Source organism: Littorina saxatilis, linkage group LG2 (assembly GCF_037325665.1).
Source record: "Littorina saxatilis isolate snail1 linkage group LG2, US_GU_Lsax_2.0, whole genome shotgun sequence".
Classification (NCBI taxonomy): Eukaryota; Metazoa; Mollusca; class Gastropoda; order Littorinimorpha; family Littorinidae; genus Littorina; species Littorina saxatilis.
This window is the reverse complement of record NC_090246.1, coordinates 73,377,994-73,396,766: the sequence shown is the minus strand read 5'-3', so window position 1 is coordinate 73,396,766 and position 18,773 is coordinate 73,377,994. Positions and strand designations below refer to the sequence as shown.

Here is an 18,773-nt window from a genome sequence, read left to right as displayed (position 1 = left end):
CAAAGACGCGTGGAAAGAAAACATACATAAGACGCACGAGTAAAGTGGATCATTTAGCTCTTGTTTTTGTTTTTAGTTTGTCCTACCAAAATATAATTTAAAACATCGAATATAGATAGTGTTAAAAAAATGCAATATAAATATTACATATATATTGTACATATATTTGGGTGTTAAGGTAATCAAGGTTGATCATACACACATGGTATGGAGAGAGTAGCACACAGACACAAGGGTGCTTGTCTGCGATGCTATGGAGAGAGAGCAACATTATACTACTTACACGGACAGCGGGTGGGTGGATTTTCACGATGTAAAAATAAACCGAACTTTACAATCACAAGAACAGTTTTAGTTGTCCTGAGCCAGAACTTTTAATATATTCACGCATTTCTTAGCATCACAGACGGAGAGGAAGAGAAGAAGAGAGGGAGGGGCAAAGGGAGGGATGGCGAAAAGGAGGGAGGAACAGAGTGTGTGAGAGAGAGAACTCAGAACTTTATTACATAAGAATAAAGGTTTCAGGCTTAACCTAATCTTCCAACCTGTCCTTGGAACATATGCAGAGAATAATTGTAAACGTAAGCAAAAGACTGCGCACGAACACACACACACACACACACACACACACACACACATACACACACACACACACACACACACACACACACACACACGCACGCACATGCACACACACACATACACAAACTCACACTCGCTTACACACACACACACACATCCCCCACACCCACACATACTGCGCAAACACCCAGAGAGAGAGAGAGAGAGAGAGAGAGAGAGAGAGAGAGAGAGAGAGAGAGAGAGAGAGAGAGAGAGAAAGACAGAGACAGAGACAGAGAGACAGAGACAGAGAGAGAAAACAGAGACAGAGAGACAGAGCGAGAGAGAGAGAGAGAAAAGGGAGAGATGGCGAGGAGGGATGAAGACCGAACGAACGAACTTTATTTTATAAGGTTTTATAAGGTTAAAGGCATAAGGCCTTTTCTAACAACCTGTCCTTGAATGAATATTGAACATGTAATAATCACCAAATAACCAAGAGAGAGAGAGAGAGAGAGAGAGAGAGAGAGAGAGAGAGAGAGAGAGAGAGAGAGAGAGAGAGAGAGAGAGAGAGAGAGAGCTAATGAGGGGTGCACGTACACAATGAGATAAGACGACAATGAGGCATATATGGTGTCAACATTAAATGGAAGGGAGAGTGGAAGAGACGACAGGAGAACAGTCAAAACTAGGATGAAACACACTTCATATCGTTCGTTGTCAGTGGTGTCCTGTGTGATAGGCTTCATGACACGCACGGAACCAGTGGTAGGGTTGATCCAGAAGTACTCCAGGCCAGCAACGCTTACAGCAGTACCCTCCAGGCTATACTCGAGCGTGTCCTGGAGAGAAAGTATAGTTCACATTGAAATTTCAACATCATACCAATCACTTCCTCTCGGCGATGATTACCTTACTTCGCTACCACTTGCTTGGATAAATTCGTTTCTAGTTTTTTGTCTGGTCACCCTTTTTTTTTGTGTCCGGTCACTCTTTTCGTGTATATTCTCTCGACTCTATATATCAGGCAAATATTGCTTTGACGATATGAAGGCCAAGCGGGATTACACATATTGAAACATTCCTCACACTCGTGTCTACAAGAACATCAATCAGAATAAATCTAAATTATTAAGATCTGCATTTTACATGATCCCACCCTGTAATACAAAACATATTTAACCAATGACCTAAACATAATGGCCTCACATTCTGCAAAGACAGGGTACCCACAACCTCATTGGTGGCGCATTGCCTGCTGGGATAGTTTTTGTAGTATGGTATTCCGGTTTCTTAATTCGACATCGCTTCTATCTATTCGTTTTATGTGTTCAAACTTACGACGGAAGTAAAAGAAGGCAACAATTCTATTTAGCACATCGCAGCGCCCTAAGCGGCAAATGTGTGAATGAGATGGCACAGTGGCCTAAGCGGCAAATGTGTGGACGAGACGGCACAGTGGCCTAAGCGGCAAATGTGTGAATGAGACGGCACAGCGCCCTAAGCGGCAAATGTGTGAATGAGACGGCACAGCGCCCTAAACAGCAAATGTGTGAACGAGACGGCACAGTGGCCTAAGCGGCAAATGTGTGAACGAGACGGCACAGCGCCCTGAGCGGCAAATGTGTGAACGAGACGGCACAGTGGCCTAAGCGGCAAATGTGTGAACGAGACGGCACAGTGGCCTAAGCGGCAAATGTGTGAACGAGACGGCACAGCGGCCTAAGCGGCAAATGTGTGAACGAGACGGCACAGTGGCCTAAGCGGCAAATGTGTGAATGAGACGGCACAGTGGCCTTTAGCGGCAAATGTGTGAACGAGACGGCACAGTGGCCTAAGCGGCAAATGTGTGAACGAGACGGCACAGTGGCCTAAGCGGCAAATGTGTGAACGAGACGGCACAGTGGCCTAAGCGGCAAATGTATGAACGAGACAGCACAGTGGCCCAAGCGGCAAATGTGTGAACGAGACGGCACAGTGGCCTAAGCGGCAAATGTGTGAACGAGACGGCACAGCGGCCTAAGCGGCAAATGTGTGAACGAGACGGCACAGTGGCCTAAGCGGCAAATGTGTGAATGAGACGGCACAGTGGCCTTTAGCGGCAAATGTGTGAACGAGACGGCACAGTGGCCTTTAGCGGCAAATGTGTGAACGAGACGGCACAGTGGCCTAAGCGGCAAATGTGTGAACGAGACGGCGCAGTGGCCTAAGCGGCAAATGTGTGAACGAGGCGGCACAGTGGCCTAAGCGGCAAATGTGTGAACGAGACGGCACAGTGGCCCAAGCGGCAAATGTGTGAACGAGACGGCACAGTGGCCTAAGCGGCAAATGTGTGAACGAGACGGCACAGTGGCCTAAGCGGCAAATGTGTGAACGAGACGGCACAGTGGCCTAAGCGGCAAATGTGTGAACGAGACGGCACAGTGGCCTAAGCGGCAAATGTGTGAACGAGACGGCACAGTGGCCTAAGCGGCAAATGTGTGAACGAGACGGCGCAGTGGCCTAAGCGGCAAATGTGTGAACGAGACGGCACAGTGGCCTAAGCGGCAAATGTGTGAACGAGACGGCACAGTGGCCTAAGCAGCAAATGTGTGAACGAGACGGCGCAGTGGCCCTAGTGGATCAGACGCCGGCCCAATGCGGAAGGTCGCAGGTTCGAATCCCGGCCGCGCCTGGTGGGCTAAGGGTGGAGATTTTTCCGATCTCCCAGGCCAACTTATGTGCAGACCTGCTAGTTCTTGTGTACACGCAAGCACATGACCAAGTGCGCACGAAAAGATCCTGTTATCCATGTCTGAGTTTGGTGGGTTATAGAAACACGAAAATACCCGGCAAGCTTCCCCTGAAAGCTGTGTATGGCTGCATAAAATGGCCAGGTTAAAATGGTCATACACGTAAAAGTCGTGGGAGTTTCAGTCCATGAACGAAGAAGAAGAAGAAGAAGAGATGTGTGAATGGTTGCATCTATCCAAAAGGAACGGAAGCAGATACACACTATTGACTAAAATACCGAGGAAGCAACAAGAACAAACTTACGCCATCGGAATCAGAAGCGGTGACGTTCGCAATGATTGTGGATACCGGAGTCAACTCTTCAATGGTCACGTTGATGTTCTGAACAGCTGGAGCACTGGGGTTCCTGTCGACAGTTACCACCACTGTGCTGGTGGCAAGGGTAGTGGGGCGAAGGCTGTCGTAGGCAGTGATCAACAACTATTCCCGATGCAGGCAAAAACAAGGAAAAACAAGAAATTGACTTTTAAATAAAGAGTCACATGATAGGTATACAGAGCGCCAATTGCACTATTAGATAACAAAGCAGTGTAGATGCTTAAAATATAGAGGACATCTATGAGTGAGAATGACGTGGAACAAATCTCCTGGCACATGATACAACAAGAGTGGTTTCACACTAATTTCGAAACGTAAGATACAGGTAAATTACACATACGTGTGAGTGACCAAGAACTAGTCTCAAGCAAAGCAAACCAAGAAAATGGCCCAACGTATCTCAGCATGCACACACATCAAAGAATAATCCATGCGATCATGCATGCCTTTGACTTGTACACAGGTGATTTCACGCTGCATATATGGAATAAAAAAGGATTTCAAATGAGATATATCCTCACCGAGCTGTCAGGACAAATGTCCATGTTAATGTACAATGAAAATGGACATTAAAGTATTCTTATCTTATCTTATCTTATTTTAGTCTCGTCGTGTGGCCAACACTGACTCGGGGAGGACGTTGCTAATGGTATCATGAAGTGACACAGTTACCTTATAGCTTGTTTCAAGGTCCGAGTCACGAACGTCGTTCCTCACAGTCACAGCAGCTGTAATGTTATCAACACTGAAGAAGTAGGGAGCACGAAGATCTCCGATAGCTTTGAAAATAAGCTGACCCTGGGGAAAAAAGAAGCAAATACATGTATGAAATAAAATAAATATACCGAAACCACAAAAAAGCGATTGAAAAAACTTAGTCTATTTTTTTCAATATGTGAAGATGTTTTTTAGGACTGAACCTCTAAATCTCACACAGCATTTTCTTCTACACTCGTTAAAATCAGGAACTACACAACTGTGATAACACAATTAATTATCGATCATGTTCAAATCAAACATACAAACTTTAATACAAAAAGAAATGAATAGCACCTGAACAACTTAAAAACTGTTACCAGAAGATCTTAAAATGTTTTCGTTAAGAGTAGAGTAGCACGGGGTTAAACCCCCAGGTGGGGTCAAACATCCACCACCGATATTTCGGGGATGACAGGACCGAACGCGTCACTTCCTGCTTTTCTGACTTCGTTTACTAAGCAGACGGCGGGAACGTCTGCTTGGTAAACGAAGTCAGAAAAGCAGGAAGTAACGCGCTCGGTCATGTCATCTCCGAAATATCGGTGGTGGGCGTTTGACCCCACCTGGGCGTTTAAAGGCACAGTAAGCCTCCCGTAAACCATCACAGATACGGTCAGGCTTTTACACACAGTACAAACACCCTTTCATTTAAACACTCACCGATTGAGAACATCCTAGGTGCCCTCCGTAAAGAGCGAACAATTTTCAAAAGAATTTATTTTGCGTGGTTTATCTTACCCCTGAGCCATCGTGAACCCGTGTGATCCAGTTTCCCCTTTTCACAATGTAGTCGTCAGTTTGCCTTATGCGACTCGATGTGAGCTTATTTACAATAGCACGTTTTTATGCACGAAACAAACGGCTGTGGTTCACAAGAACTCTAGCGATGGCTTTTGACTGTTGAGAGGAACGGCGATATGCACTGACTGATAAACCGTCGTCTGCTAAGACCATTGCGTGACCCTGCTTCCGGGCTTTTCTTTTTTTCAAACTTTCACAACTTCGAATTGCACTGATCTTGTCTTGATGAAAAAAGAATTCTTTTATGATTAAAGAATGTTTGTGTAACAAGCTAGATTTTAAAAGTTAGGTCTAGCGCAAAAACGCACCACGGTCCAAAAACTGACATTCTGATAATCATCGATCCACGGCTGTCCCCAGTTTAAGGGAAGTAAGTCATTTTTGACCTGAGTTCAGGATGGGTCCAAAAAGTGTTCGAGACAATCTGCAAAATTAATTCTTTAAAAATTGCTCGCTCTTTACGTAGTGCACCTAGGATGTTCCCGTTTGGTGAGCGTTCAAATGGAAGGGTGTTTGTCCTGTGTGTAAAAGCCTGACAGTATCTGTGATGGTTTACGGGAGGCTTACTGTCCGGGCGTGATTTCCGGGATATTCATAACAGCCGTCCAGCACCAAAACGAGGCGCCATTGTTCTTCAGGGCCAAGTCCACGAAAATAAATTCTTTGAAAATTTCTCACGCTCGACAGAAAGCAGCCAGGATGTTCCCGTTCGGTGAGCGTTTAAATGGAAGTATGCTTGTACTGTATGTAGACGCTCGGGGAGCTCTGTGATGGTTTACGGGAGGCTTACTGTGCCTTTAACCCCGTGCTACTCTACTTTCTCAAAATGTGCTTACAACATGAAAATCATACGGACCACAACATAGATCATAACATAGATACAGAATTCATTCCAGTTGAGTTGTATGATGAACAATAGCCTTACTTTTTAATTTTGACTGACCTGCAAGTCTGTATCACGTGCAGAGACACTGGTAAAACGTGCACCATTTTGAAAAGCTGTTTCGTTGATGTTCCAAGTGTACGTAGTAGTGGGGCTGTTGTTTGAGTAAAACACAGGTGGCTCGTCGGAACCCAGGGTAAACTGAACTCTGGTTGTGCAATTCTTAGCTCTGGGCTGGCCCTGATCGGACGCCTCTACAGTGAACTGAAAATTAAACCAAAAGGGAGAGTCAACATTGTGACAAAGATGACAAAAAGGTGGGACACAAGTGGGCATAAGAGCATTTAATTGAGCAGGGTGCTCACATAGGCTAAAACACGCACAATGCTTTAAACTGTTTTAAGACAAACATACGCGACAATGAAATCTGTGGGATTAGCTACACTAGACACATTCGACCATCCAACAACTGTGACTCAGCTCTTGATCCAACAAGTCCCTTATTACCCGACCAAATATCCCCCCCCCCCCCCCGCCTTCCCCCCTAAAGCCAAAAATGCTTTTTCCAAACCGACTACCACAGGTGTTTATTATCTTCAACACACACACACACACACAAATAAACACACACACACACACACACACACACACTCACACACACTCTCACACACACACACACACACACACACACACACATACACACTCACACACACACGCACACACGCACATTCTCCTTTGCAACAACTTTGAGGGAAAACCATCACATCAGAACATACAATCTGGCGGTTGTATAATCATTTTTATCAGTATCACTCATCCACGCACAGCTATTGCCATAACTCACATTGAAGACCTTGTTTGGAGGCAGGTTTCCTATTGCTTTTCTCAGGATGATATTACCGGTATCTGCAGCAATGAAAAACTGGTCCCTTGTCTCCTGGTCAGCTTGAGCAAAGCTGTAGCGAAGTGAGTTCTGCACACAAGGCACAAAATGTGACAATAAGAGTTGGTCAACGTTGATCGCCAAATTTAAAGTAAGTAGGTACTTTATCGACAATGAATTTGTCACAATGCGCCCCAAAATACCCATCTTCATTAAACACACACACACACACACACACACACACACACACACACACACACATCATCCCAAACTAACAAACCCCTACCCTGAGTTAAGACGAGTCCGCTTCGCAGACCACAATTTCTTCCATTTACTGTTCATAAAATGTGTATATTTGCCCCAAGCAAAGATTCCCTCCGTTTTACGACCCGTATTCCTGAATTTTGGTTTTAAAGTCTGTGTTTTCAAAAGCAGTGTTCCACTGTCAATGCGCTATTTACTGATTCAGGATCGGTGGCTGTGACCGTGGCAACCACGGCTCCAGGCAAAGTCTGAGGGTCGACAGTGATAGCAACGCCTGCTGGGTCACAGGTTGGTGCGTTGGGGTTGCGGTCAATCACAATTGTCAGTGTGCTGGTGGCCTGGTTTGTTGGGTACACTGTATTGTAGGCAAGGAACTCCAGCTGTAAGAGAGATTGAGAGAAAATGCAGTTCTGTGGAAGGAAGAGGGTGTTCTGTGTTTCGACTAAAACCATTCGTAACAAGTTGCAACTTGGGGATAAAGTAAATTACAAAGGCAAATAAAACAGAACAGTATTCCATGTTATTTTGGTTCTCAATTAGAACAACCAGCATTACCGCGGCAAGAGCAGAAACACCGCTGCGATCTGAATGTTTGCCTCGCACTGATCAACCCTCTGCATTTCCTATAGCATCCATGCCAATGGACGTAGTGTCACTCTATGCATCTTTACGAAAGACAACACAAAATATATAAATAACTAACAACTAAAAAACAATACAGTGCCTTATTTTCAAAGTACCACCCACATAACGCTGAGCTCACCACCAAGTCAGGGAACAAATTATGTGTTCTAGTCTAGGACGTTTAGTTTAAACAAAACTTTAAGTATCGATTGGACATTGGATTTCCCTTCTTTGAGCCATGTGACGTCTTGACTTTGACTTGACTTATTCTTGTAGACTCCCTGTGGAGCATAGGGCCGCAGTGTGACGTCAGAGGCCTACAAAACTTTATGTATCGATTGAACATTGGATTTCCCTTCTTTGAGCTATGTGACGTCAGAGGCCTACAAAACTTCATAATTATTTGGGCGTTTCAGGTTGACCGAAACTTCAAAGGAACTACTTAATTCATATTTGGGACACGCGGATTAACCCACAGATTAAAACACACGTCTGCCAAACTGCAAAAATGAAGCGATTTGCAGATCTATCTCGGGAAGAAATTGAAAACAAAAGACAACTTTCAACTCCGATCGAACACCAACACACTTCAGCTGAACAAAAGATGAACATGGGAGACACCCTCCATCAGCATATTGCAGGCAACACACAACTCCAAGTTTTGCCGCGGCCAAATTCAAACCCCTCGCGAAGTTCACTCAGCTCTGTCGCACACACAGCCACCGGCCGAGTCGATATGCGCGGGGCAAGTAGTTTCGACATGTCCTTTGCAGATATGAATTTCTTCCTCAGTGCAGTTATCACAAAAGGGCGGGGGTGGTAGTACAGGAGGTGGGAAAAACAACAACAACAAGAAACAAAAGACATGGGGCACGAGAGAACAGGCATAAGCATAAGGGAAAAAGAAGAAGATGAAGGAGACTTGGGGCGCCGACGTTTCTGTCTAGGACGTTTCAGGGAATGAGGAATATCATCATGCACACTGACCTGGTACGACTCAAGCAGCAAGCTGTCGGCCAGCAGGGAGGTAGTGTTCATTGTGACGGCGCCACTGACGCGATCCACGACGAAGTAGGACAACGCTGGGTAGTTACCTTCCAGCTTGTAGTTGATTTCACCCTTCAAAGACGGAGAAAGTGAAATGTTATCACACGTTGTCATAAAATGGTCACAGCTCACTGGACCAAACGCAATGTCTGTGCATGAGAATAAAGTAGTAACAGAAAAACAAGCAATTACAACACTTTGCTGTTTGAAGAATCTCAAATTTTAGTACACATTTTGTATTTCAAGATAAGAACAAGTCGCGTAAGGCGAATATACAATATTTAGTCAAGTAGCTGTCGAACTCACAGAATGAAACTGAACGCAATGCAACGTAGCAAGACCGTATACTCGTGGTCCACCGCTCACGGCATAGGCAGTGAAATTGACAAGAAGAGCGGGGTAGTGGTTACGCTATGCTGCATAGCACGCTTTTCTGTACCTCTCTTCGTTTTAACTTTCTGAGCGTGTTTTTAATCCAAACATATCATATCTATATATTTTTGGAATCAGGAACCGACAAGGAATAAGATGAAAGTGTTTTTAAATTGATTTGGAAACAAAAATTTTGATAATAATTTTTATATATTTAATTTTCAGAGCTTGTTTTTAATCTAAATATAACATATTTATATGTTTTTGGAATCAGCAAATGATGGAGAATAAGATAAACGTAAATTTGGATCGTTTTATAAATTTTTATTTTTTTTTACAATTTTCAGATTTTTAATGACCAAAGTCATTAATTAATTTTTAAGCCACCAAGCTGAAATGCAATACCGAACCCCGGGCTTCGTCGAAGAGTACTTGACCAAAATTTCAACCAATTTGGTTGAAAAATGAGGGCGTGACAGTGCCGCCTCAACTTTCACGAAAAGCCGGATATGACGTCATCAAAGACATTTATCAAAAAAATGAAAAAAACGTGTGAGAATATCATACATAGGAACTCTCATGTCAAATTTCATAAAGATCGGTCCAGTAGTTTAGTCTGAATCGCTCTACACACACACACACACAGACAGACAGACACACGCACATACACCACGACCCTCGTTTCGATTCCCCCTCGATGTTAAAATATTTAGTCAAAACTTGACTAAATATAAAAAGCCTTTTACTCGACCGCAACATCAGCATAGACCACCTTGCTAGTGCTAGTGATACTCACGCATCCCTGCACTTCGTTTACGGGATTGCACTAACAGTCCCAGAACTACACAAGCATAAGTTGAAAGGCACACTATACTAACCACTGAGTTCCCATCTGTAGCGCTGACTGTGTAAACGACTGTGTTGACTGCTGCAGACCTCTCCACTGTTGTCTGTTCAGGGAGATTTGTGAAACGGGGGCTCCGAATAATGTTCACAGTCAGGTCTGCGCTATCAGTCCGTTCGTTTCCATCCCGCATGTCAGTCACTTGAAGGTTGAGCTGGAGAATTAAGAAAGAAACAAAATCAAAGTCGTTTGCATGCAAACAGAAATGCGAAATAATACCACAAATTAAAAATATTATTTGTATTACTCAAAATAATCAAAGAACCGTCGAACCCAAGAAGAGAGAAAGACCAAAAGCAAACAACAGAGGAATGTAATCAATACAAAAAAGGTAGAGAGCGATTACTAAGAGACACAGGCAGGCAGAGAAACTGAGACAGTCGAAACACGAGAGACTGGGGCAAGACAAAGGAAGATGTTGTCACATGATACAGCTTCAGTTGCTTTTTTTGTATCACATGCTTATGCGATTCATTTTTAACATTTTTGGTAGATTACTGTCAACTTAAAGCCATATCATTTGTAAAACGCCGGGGAAAAAGCACAACAAAGAAGAATACAATGTGTTATACCCGAAAGTACAATGTGTTTCGACCTTGACTGTGACCCACTAGTGGCAATAATAGTATTAAGAATAATGCATTATATTTTTAAAGCGCGTATATCCACGGCAACTGACCAGATCAGCATTGTGGGTAGTGTTGAGCAGAGAGCGAGCCAGGCTGACGTAGCCAGTGAAAGGGTCAATGCTGTAGTAGTCTCCACGCACGCTGGACATAGTGTTAAATTGAACAGGGTCCTGCAAAAAACAATCCCCAGAAATTAATAAATACTACAAGGAGTACCCGCAGCATGGGAGTGTGAAGAACGTGTCTGTGTTACATGGTTGTCCAAAATACTAACAAAAATAAAAAAAAATTGTCCGTTAATTTAGTTTTACATGTTTTGCTAGTTTTCAATTGAGATACAGAGATAGCATAAATGCATTTACGATAACACAATCTAAATACATTTAGTATTGTCCTGTGAATGAGTTGACCAAAATGGCTTCTGGTGTCCTCAGTCCTTGACTGTTGTTTAAGGGGAGAAAACCGTTTTTGTTTTGTGTTACCTGATAACAATAAGTCACACGTGGATGAAATACTACAAGTAGATAACATTGTTCATTGGCTCTATCGACGCCCGTTTTTAACCACTTGCTTTCCTTTATATGATAAACCGTCCATAGATCGTCGTCCTCCCGAACTAACTCCTTGGTATGTCATCGAGAATAGAGGATTTTGGGATATCCTTTCTTGCGCCTTTCGGCGATTGGTCAATGCATTTCGCATCATAAATGTCGGTCTCGCTTGAAATTATCGCTACTTGATATTGCTTTCTAAACGTATATGAAGTGACCGGGAGCGTACGGTCAGTTACTGAACTAGCCCCAAAAGTTAGAAATGGAGAACACTACACAAATACTCGGAAACTCGAGTCACTGAGTCGTCGCCACGCTCGAGAACTCAAGTGTAATATTTGAAGTTACAGGCACAGTAAGCCTCCCGTAAACCATCACATATACCGTCAGGCTTTTACACACAGTACAAACACCCTTTCATTTAAACACTCACCGCTTGAGAACATCTTTGGTGCCCTCCGTAAAGAGCGAGCAATTTTTCAAAGAATTTATTTTTGTGTGGTTTACCTTACCCCTGAGCCATCGTGAACCCGTGTGATCCAGTTTCCTTTTTTTCACAATGTAGTCGTCAGTTTGTGATTTCCAATGCGACTCGCTGTAAGCTTATCTGCAATAGCACGTTATTACGTACCTCTGAATCTAAACAGCACCAAACGGCTGTGATTCACACGAACTCTAGCGATGGCTTTTGACTGTTCAGAGGAACTGGCGATAGGCATTACCGTCGTCTGCTACGAGAACCACGACCTTGCATGACCCTGCTTCCGGGCTTTTCTTTTTTCAAACTTTCAAAACTTCGAATTGTACTGATCTTGTCTAGATGAACAAAGAATTCTTTTATGATTTAAGAATGTTTGTGTAACAAGCTGTCAATTTATTATTTAGATGTTAAAAGTTAGGTCTAGCGCCAAAACGCACCGTCCGATTTTGTTATCAGACAATCCGCAAAATTAATTCTTTGAAAATTGCTCGCTCTTTACGTAGGGTGTTTGTACTGTGTGTAAAAAGCCTGGCAGTATCTGTGATGGTTTACGGGAGGCGTATTGTGCTTTTAAAATCTCCGTCGACTACAGTGCGACAAAATAGCTCAGTCGGTAGAGTCCCCGATTGACGGTGCGCTAGTTCTTACTTTTTTTTGGTCCCGGGTTCGATTCGCTTCGAAAGCAATTTTTTTTTTTTTTCTGAACTCGTAATTCTTGTATTTTATTGATTTGCTTCATCCCAAACGGTTTTCAACTTTTTCTTGTTTTTTTTTTAACTCTATATACTTGCATTGTTTTCATTTTGATTTATCCCAAAGATTTTGAGTCGTGTATTGAAAATCGAATATAGTGCATGAGTGCCATTGAACAGCTTTCCCACAATCCCATATTCTATTTTTAGTAATGGATATTCCCAAGGAAAGGTCAAAGGGCATATGTATCATCGCGAGTCGACTGTTGGTAATAGGCCTAGTATTTATCTGCTTCTATTATGATAGGCTTCTGAGTAAGTTAATGCAAAATTTGACTGTATGTTTCAGGAAAAGAAGTTCAGTCTGCGTGAAAGTCCACAAACTGAGGTCGCATCAATCTCAGTCTTCTGTAACACGTACATACATGATTCAACTTATGTGGAATTCTTGCGGAGATCTTCCGAACTCTCAGTCTTGTCTTTGGTGTAAATGGAAAGGGACACTCACGCTGGGCTTACCTTGATTTTCCACTCCTCAGCATCATGGCTACACAGCGATCAACAGTTTGTTTTAGCCTAACGGAAAGTGTGGTGGTTTTATGTTACATGTTGGATGACCCTGCCTTCTGGGGCGAGTGAGACCACATATGCAGGCGTTGTTATGACTCAAAAGAAATTCGAGGAGCAAGAGATTAAAGTATTACTATTGTGTAATGGTTCCAATGTGAATCGAACCATTTAGGAGAAAAGATGTGATTTTGGACCCGTAACGTCATTGCAAACCATTGCTTTAAGCTAATCAGCCCATTCTCATTCAGTAAAACAAGCGACCTTTAATCAACACATAGTCAGTATATCAACAACTCAAAAACGCATAGAACAAAATTGAAGGCTGTTGCATGCCTTTGATCAAAGATCCTTTCCAATGTTGCCCAAAATACATTTCTAAATGCAATAGGCATAACATAATCCTTACAAAATGAGCAATATTATATAGTATAAGAACATATAAGAATACCATCCCGAAGAAGGCAGTAACGTGCCGAAATATTGATTTATATAGATATAAACGTACCTAACCTGGTTACTGGTGTGTTTTCTTTTAAATTAAGTATAAGAACACATCGAAAACAAGAGAAATCGTACCCCATCAGCGTCTGTAGCTGAGATGGCGGTGAAGAAAGTAGTGCCTGTCGCCAACGACTCGGGAATGGTGACTGAATAGCTAGTGCTGTTAAGCACAGGAGCGTTCAGGTTCCGTGCCATGGTAATGTTCACCTGAGCCGTATCATATGTGTATGGATAGGCCGAGTCGTACACGATCAGCGTAAGCTAGAGATGAAAGAAAATGAAGACTTGCAGCAGTTAAAAACATTTTATGCGTGCACAATTTACCGACTAGAGTAATAACGAACGTAAGTATGGTGGGGAAAATTAAACTACTTGTATCAGAGAGAGAGAGAGAGAGAGAGAGAGAGAGAGAGAGAGAGAGAGAGAGAGAGAGAGAGAGAGAGAGAGAGAGAGAGAGAGAGATAGAGAGAGAGAGAGAGAAAGGGGGAGAAGCAGGAAGAGAGGACGCTGGGCAGTGTGTATGTGTGTGTGCGTGCGTGCCTAATTTGCCTCTCAGTGCAGGCTTGTTGCATGTGCACTTGTCGGCCTGAATAAGTATATACCTTTTTGTCTGCTTCATCTTGTGCACATACAACCTTTGTCTTTGTCAGTACTTAAATGCAATACAGTTTTCTTCGCGAGGCGAAGTTTGCCTTGAAAACAGTTGCTAGTTCAAAAAACATGTTTACAGTGACCTACCAAGTAGCTGGTAGACTGGTCTCGGCGAAGGTAGCCAGCGTCACGTACAATGACGTCGGCCACAGCTGTGTTTGGCTGTGTGGGTCGTGCAGGTCCCAGAGTGAAGAAAGCAGGAGCTGTGCTGTTGCCCACCACTTCAAACACCAGTTGTCCCTGGAATCACACAGGTAAAACAGGTTAGAAAAAATAGCATCAGTCATGTGGCCACAACACAGAATACATTAGCCCACCTGCACATCATGCCACACTCAGTAACCGTGTGCGCGCGTACACACACACACACACACACACACACACACACACACACACACATACACACACATACACATAAACACACACACATACATAGACACACACACACACATTTCTTTCTTTCTTTATTTGGTGTTTAACGTCGTTTTCAACCACGAAGGTTATATCGCGACGAACACACACACACACATACACATAAACACACACATACACACACACATACACACATACACACATACACATTATATACACACATACACACACACACACACACACACACACACACACACACACAATCAATCAATCAATCAATGAGGCTTATATCGCGCATATTCCGTGGGTACAGTTCTAGGCGCTCTGCAGTGATGCCGTGTGAGATGAAATTTTATACGGCCAGTAATTGCAGCCATTTCGGCGCATATTTACCTTTCACGGCCTATTATTCCAAGTCACACGGGTATAGGTAGACCTAGGTAGACAATTATTAACTGTGCCTAAGCAATTTTGCCAGGACAGACCCTTTTGTCAATCGTGGGATCTTTAACGTGTACACCCAATGTAGTGTACACGGGGGGGGGGGGGGGGGGAGTTCGGACACCGAAGATACACACACACACACACACACACACACACACACACACACACACTAACAACAATGGAACCAACCTTGATGTCCCTGTCTGTAGCTTGCACGGAAATGACGGTGGAACCTGTGCCGGCATCTTCACGCACACTGGGGGCACTGTACACGTCTTGGGAGAACTCTGGGCCAAATGTGTCCCTCAGCACAATGACTGTCACATTGGCAAATGCTTCCCCTGCATCAGGAGAGCGCTGGTCGGAGGCTCGTACTGTCAACTAAACAAAGAGAAGGTAACGTTAATTCGGCTTGCCTTGTTCAAACGTAACAACGATCAGTTATTGTCAGTCACACACACTCGAACACACTCACACACACGCGCCTGGAAACACGCGCAAACGTACACACGCATACACACATACATACACACACACATGCACACACAGACACACAGACACAGACACACACACACACACACACACACACACACACACACACACACACACACACACAATTTAGTGCGTCCCGGGACCCGCTCTGTATCGGTTTAGTGCGTCCCGGGACCCCCTCCATGAATTTCTAGTAGGTGATTTCGGCCTCTAGTGCGTATAAGACGCAGGGACGCGCACTTTAAGGAGCCCTGAGAAGACAAACGTTGTACAACCATAAACTTCATCAAACAAATAACCTACCACGTAGGAGTCGCTGGCAGTTCCGAGAAGGGACTGGATCAAAACGATGTCGCCTCTCGCAGGATGCAGGAAGAACGCTGATGTGGCAGGGATTGAACCAGTCAGTGAATACGCGATGGTATCCTGTAGACATGTTTAAAAATGATGCTAAAAGAAAAATTGGGTAAGTGAATGAGTGAGGAAGTGAGTGATTCAGTGATAGAGCGAGCATGTGGGTAAGAGATTCACATTTTGCAAGAGCGCGGGGGTATCCGGAAGAAAGAGGAACTTGAAACACAGTAAACCACAAAGGAAACAAATCAAAAGCTGGTCATCAAGTAACCAACCATAAACAGATGCATGCAAACACAAACAATGGGTTAAATGTATGTACCCGATCGGCGTCCGTTGCAGACACAGTCTGGATGACCTCTCCTAGAGGAGCAGTGTCGTTGATGGTGACGGTGTAGCTGTTGAGGCCGAGCGGGAACTGGAAGACGGGTGCGTTCTCGTTGCGTGTGACAGTGATGCTGACTGTACAGGTCACAGACTGCACGGCCACTGCAGAGCGCGTCGCCTCCACCAACACCTGTACAGGTGGAACACAAGCAAGAAGTTACAAAATAGACAAAGTGCAACAATTACAAGAAACTATTGAACCATCCCTCCCTTGCGGTGGCCCTTTTTTCCTTTTTTTTCTGTCCCTTTCTTTCTAAAGTCGGGGTCAAACCCGGGAACATGCCCCAAATGGTTTTACCGTGAGGGCGTTAAACATTACTTATCATCAATTGGTCATGTCATGTTGACCCTAACTCAGTCCCTTAACCAGCCCCCCAGCCCCCCCCCCCCCCCCCCCCCCGCAACCCAAGCCCACGTATCGATTCATGTTTCGTATCCATCAACTCGCTCAATCGTTTTACATTTAACTTGAAAGACAATAACGTTGAGATAAAAATATAATAGATGATATAATTAACAGTTTGGAGTACGTTTGATTTTTTAAGCTAATATTTTTGGCAAATTCAACTGCACAGCTTTACTGACCTGATAGTTTTGGAGCTTGACCGGATCGGTCCTCAGGTCTGCAGAGACAATGATGACACCAGAGCTGTTCATTCTGAAGAAGCTATCTCCTGGTGGCGAGCCTACCACTATGTAACTAATACTCTGAAAAGTACAAAACAACAAACGTTGTGTCAGCGGCAAATGGTGTTCCTATGTTTACAAAACAACACAAATTGTGTCTGCGTCAAATGTTTTTTAAATGTTTACACAAAAAAGTACAGTCGAGTAATTCATCCTTCAGTGGAGAACATAATTGCGCAAAACATATTTCTAGTCCTTTCAATATTGGCGTTATAGTTACAAGTTGAGTGAAATAAAATTGACTAACTGATTAATTACATGTTCTGTCGATATTCTGCCCTCCACCCTCACCACAAGCAGACACATGAAAAGATGCAAAGGAATGGCTGCACAGCAGTGAAAAATGATTTTCAAAAAGCACAGCACAAAAGATCAACAAAATAAAAGGTCGAACAAACAATTACAGAAAACCAACCAACTGACCACCAAAACAAACAAAAAGGCACATATATCGATAAAGAAAGGACTTACTCCCGAGGCTGAAGGGGCGGCAGTGACACTACCAACAACAGTGTTAACATTGCTGTTCTCAGACGTGGTAAAAACGAAGGGGTTCTGACCACACAGCAGCTGGCCAGGATCCTTATCTATGATCACTGTGATGGTAACTTCACCAGTGCGAGTTGGGCTCCCCTGATCTGTGGCTGCTAGGGTAAGCTGCGACATTAAAAATCATGTGTACACATACACGTACAAGCACTTATGTACGCACACACACGCGATTGAGAACACAAATACACACAACTGTATATACACACGCAAACACACACGCACGCGCACAAACACACACGCACAAACACACACACACACTGACACACTCACACACACACATGTACACACAGACACATACACACACGCACACACACACACACGAGCATGCACGTACGTGCACACACTCACACGGACAGATATATATATATAAGCACACACACACGCGCGCGTATTTTGTGTTTATGTTACTTTACTTTTTGAAAATATGTTCTGACTCTATATTAGCTTTGTTGTGCTCATTCCCGCAAACAAAATCATAACTTCGCACTTTCAAAAGTCCAATGTTAAAAGGGGGTAATTAACATTTAAACTATGCTTGTTTTGCTGCCAGACACTCATTTCTTGGATTGTTTGGCCATTCTTCTAACATGAAGGTCTCGGTTAAATCAACTCACCACAAATCTGTCGTTTGGTATGGAGTCCAGATCGGCATTCTCCGTCAGGATTAGTTGACCAGTATCCGGGTACACCTTGAAGTATTCAATGTTGTTGTCGGTGTTGCCGCTAACCATGGAGTAAGTGATCTTCCCTTCTGGGTGATCCTGCAATACCGAGAAGTTGTTGATTTTACAGTGACGGAATTCATATTGTCACATAACACATACACATTTTACTTTTGAAACGAAGCATGCACAGACGTGCCATGCACAGCACTAAACTGCTTAAAGGTACTGAACTTGTCAAATACAGGTGCACGGAGCCCCTGGGGCTTTTAGTCATACCTCAGGCAGCTATCCGTTAGAAGAACTACCAAGTTTCATTGACTTGCACCCAAAGAGTCAAGAACTGCGATTTTTTTACGAATTAATTTCGTGCTCGGACCCGGCTGGTCTTGACCTATTTTTGGATCTAAATTTAGATCAGGTAGATCACCACATCATGCACAAAAAGACACGTCACTAACAAACTATGTCAGACGTCATCATGAGTTTGTGTAAAACAAAATGGAGGCCGGAATCACTCAGTTGAATCGAACTCCGAC

General features: G+C 43.6%; 1 protein-coding gene across 1 annotated transcript in view; it reads right to left on the bottom strand.

The window, feature by feature from the left end:
- Positions 1-18,303, bottom strand: part of LOC138954186 (protocadherin Fat 4-like) — a 19,521-nt gene extending 1,218 nt beyond the window's left edge. The window contains exons 1-18 of the mRNA XM_070326088.1: positions 18,187-18,303; positions 17,492-17,677; positions 16,919-17,089; positions 16,269-16,463; positions 15,896-16,018; positions 15,290-15,481; positions 14,372-14,524; positions 13,686-13,894; positions 13,082-13,109; positions 10,889-11,008; positions 10,184-10,363; positions 8,874-9,005; positions 7,460-7,642; positions 6,960-7,088; positions 6,176-6,379; positions 4,345-4,470; positions 3,598-3,774; positions 1,266-1,403 (exon numbers count right to left, since the gene is read on the bottom strand). Coding sequence (XP_070182189.1) covers positions 1,266-1,403; positions 3,598-3,774; positions 4,345-4,470; positions 6,176-6,379; positions 6,960-7,088; positions 7,460-7,642; positions 8,874-9,005; positions 10,184-10,363; positions 10,889-11,008; positions 13,082-13,109; positions 13,686-13,894; positions 14,372-14,524; positions 15,290-15,481; positions 15,896-16,018; positions 16,269-16,463; positions 16,919-17,089; positions 17,492-17,677; positions 18,187-18,303 — 2,763 coding nt within the window. The remainder of the gene's footprint in view (positions 1-1,265; positions 1,404-3,597; positions 3,775-4,344; positions 4,471-6,175; positions 6,380-6,959; positions 7,089-7,459; positions 7,643-8,873; positions 9,006-10,183; positions 10,364-10,888; positions 11,009-13,081; positions 13,110-13,685; positions 13,895-14,371; positions 14,525-15,289; positions 15,482-15,895; positions 16,019-16,268; positions 16,464-16,918; positions 17,090-17,491; positions 17,678-18,186) is intronic.
- Between the last annotated feature and the right edge of the window lie 470 nt (positions 18,304-18,773).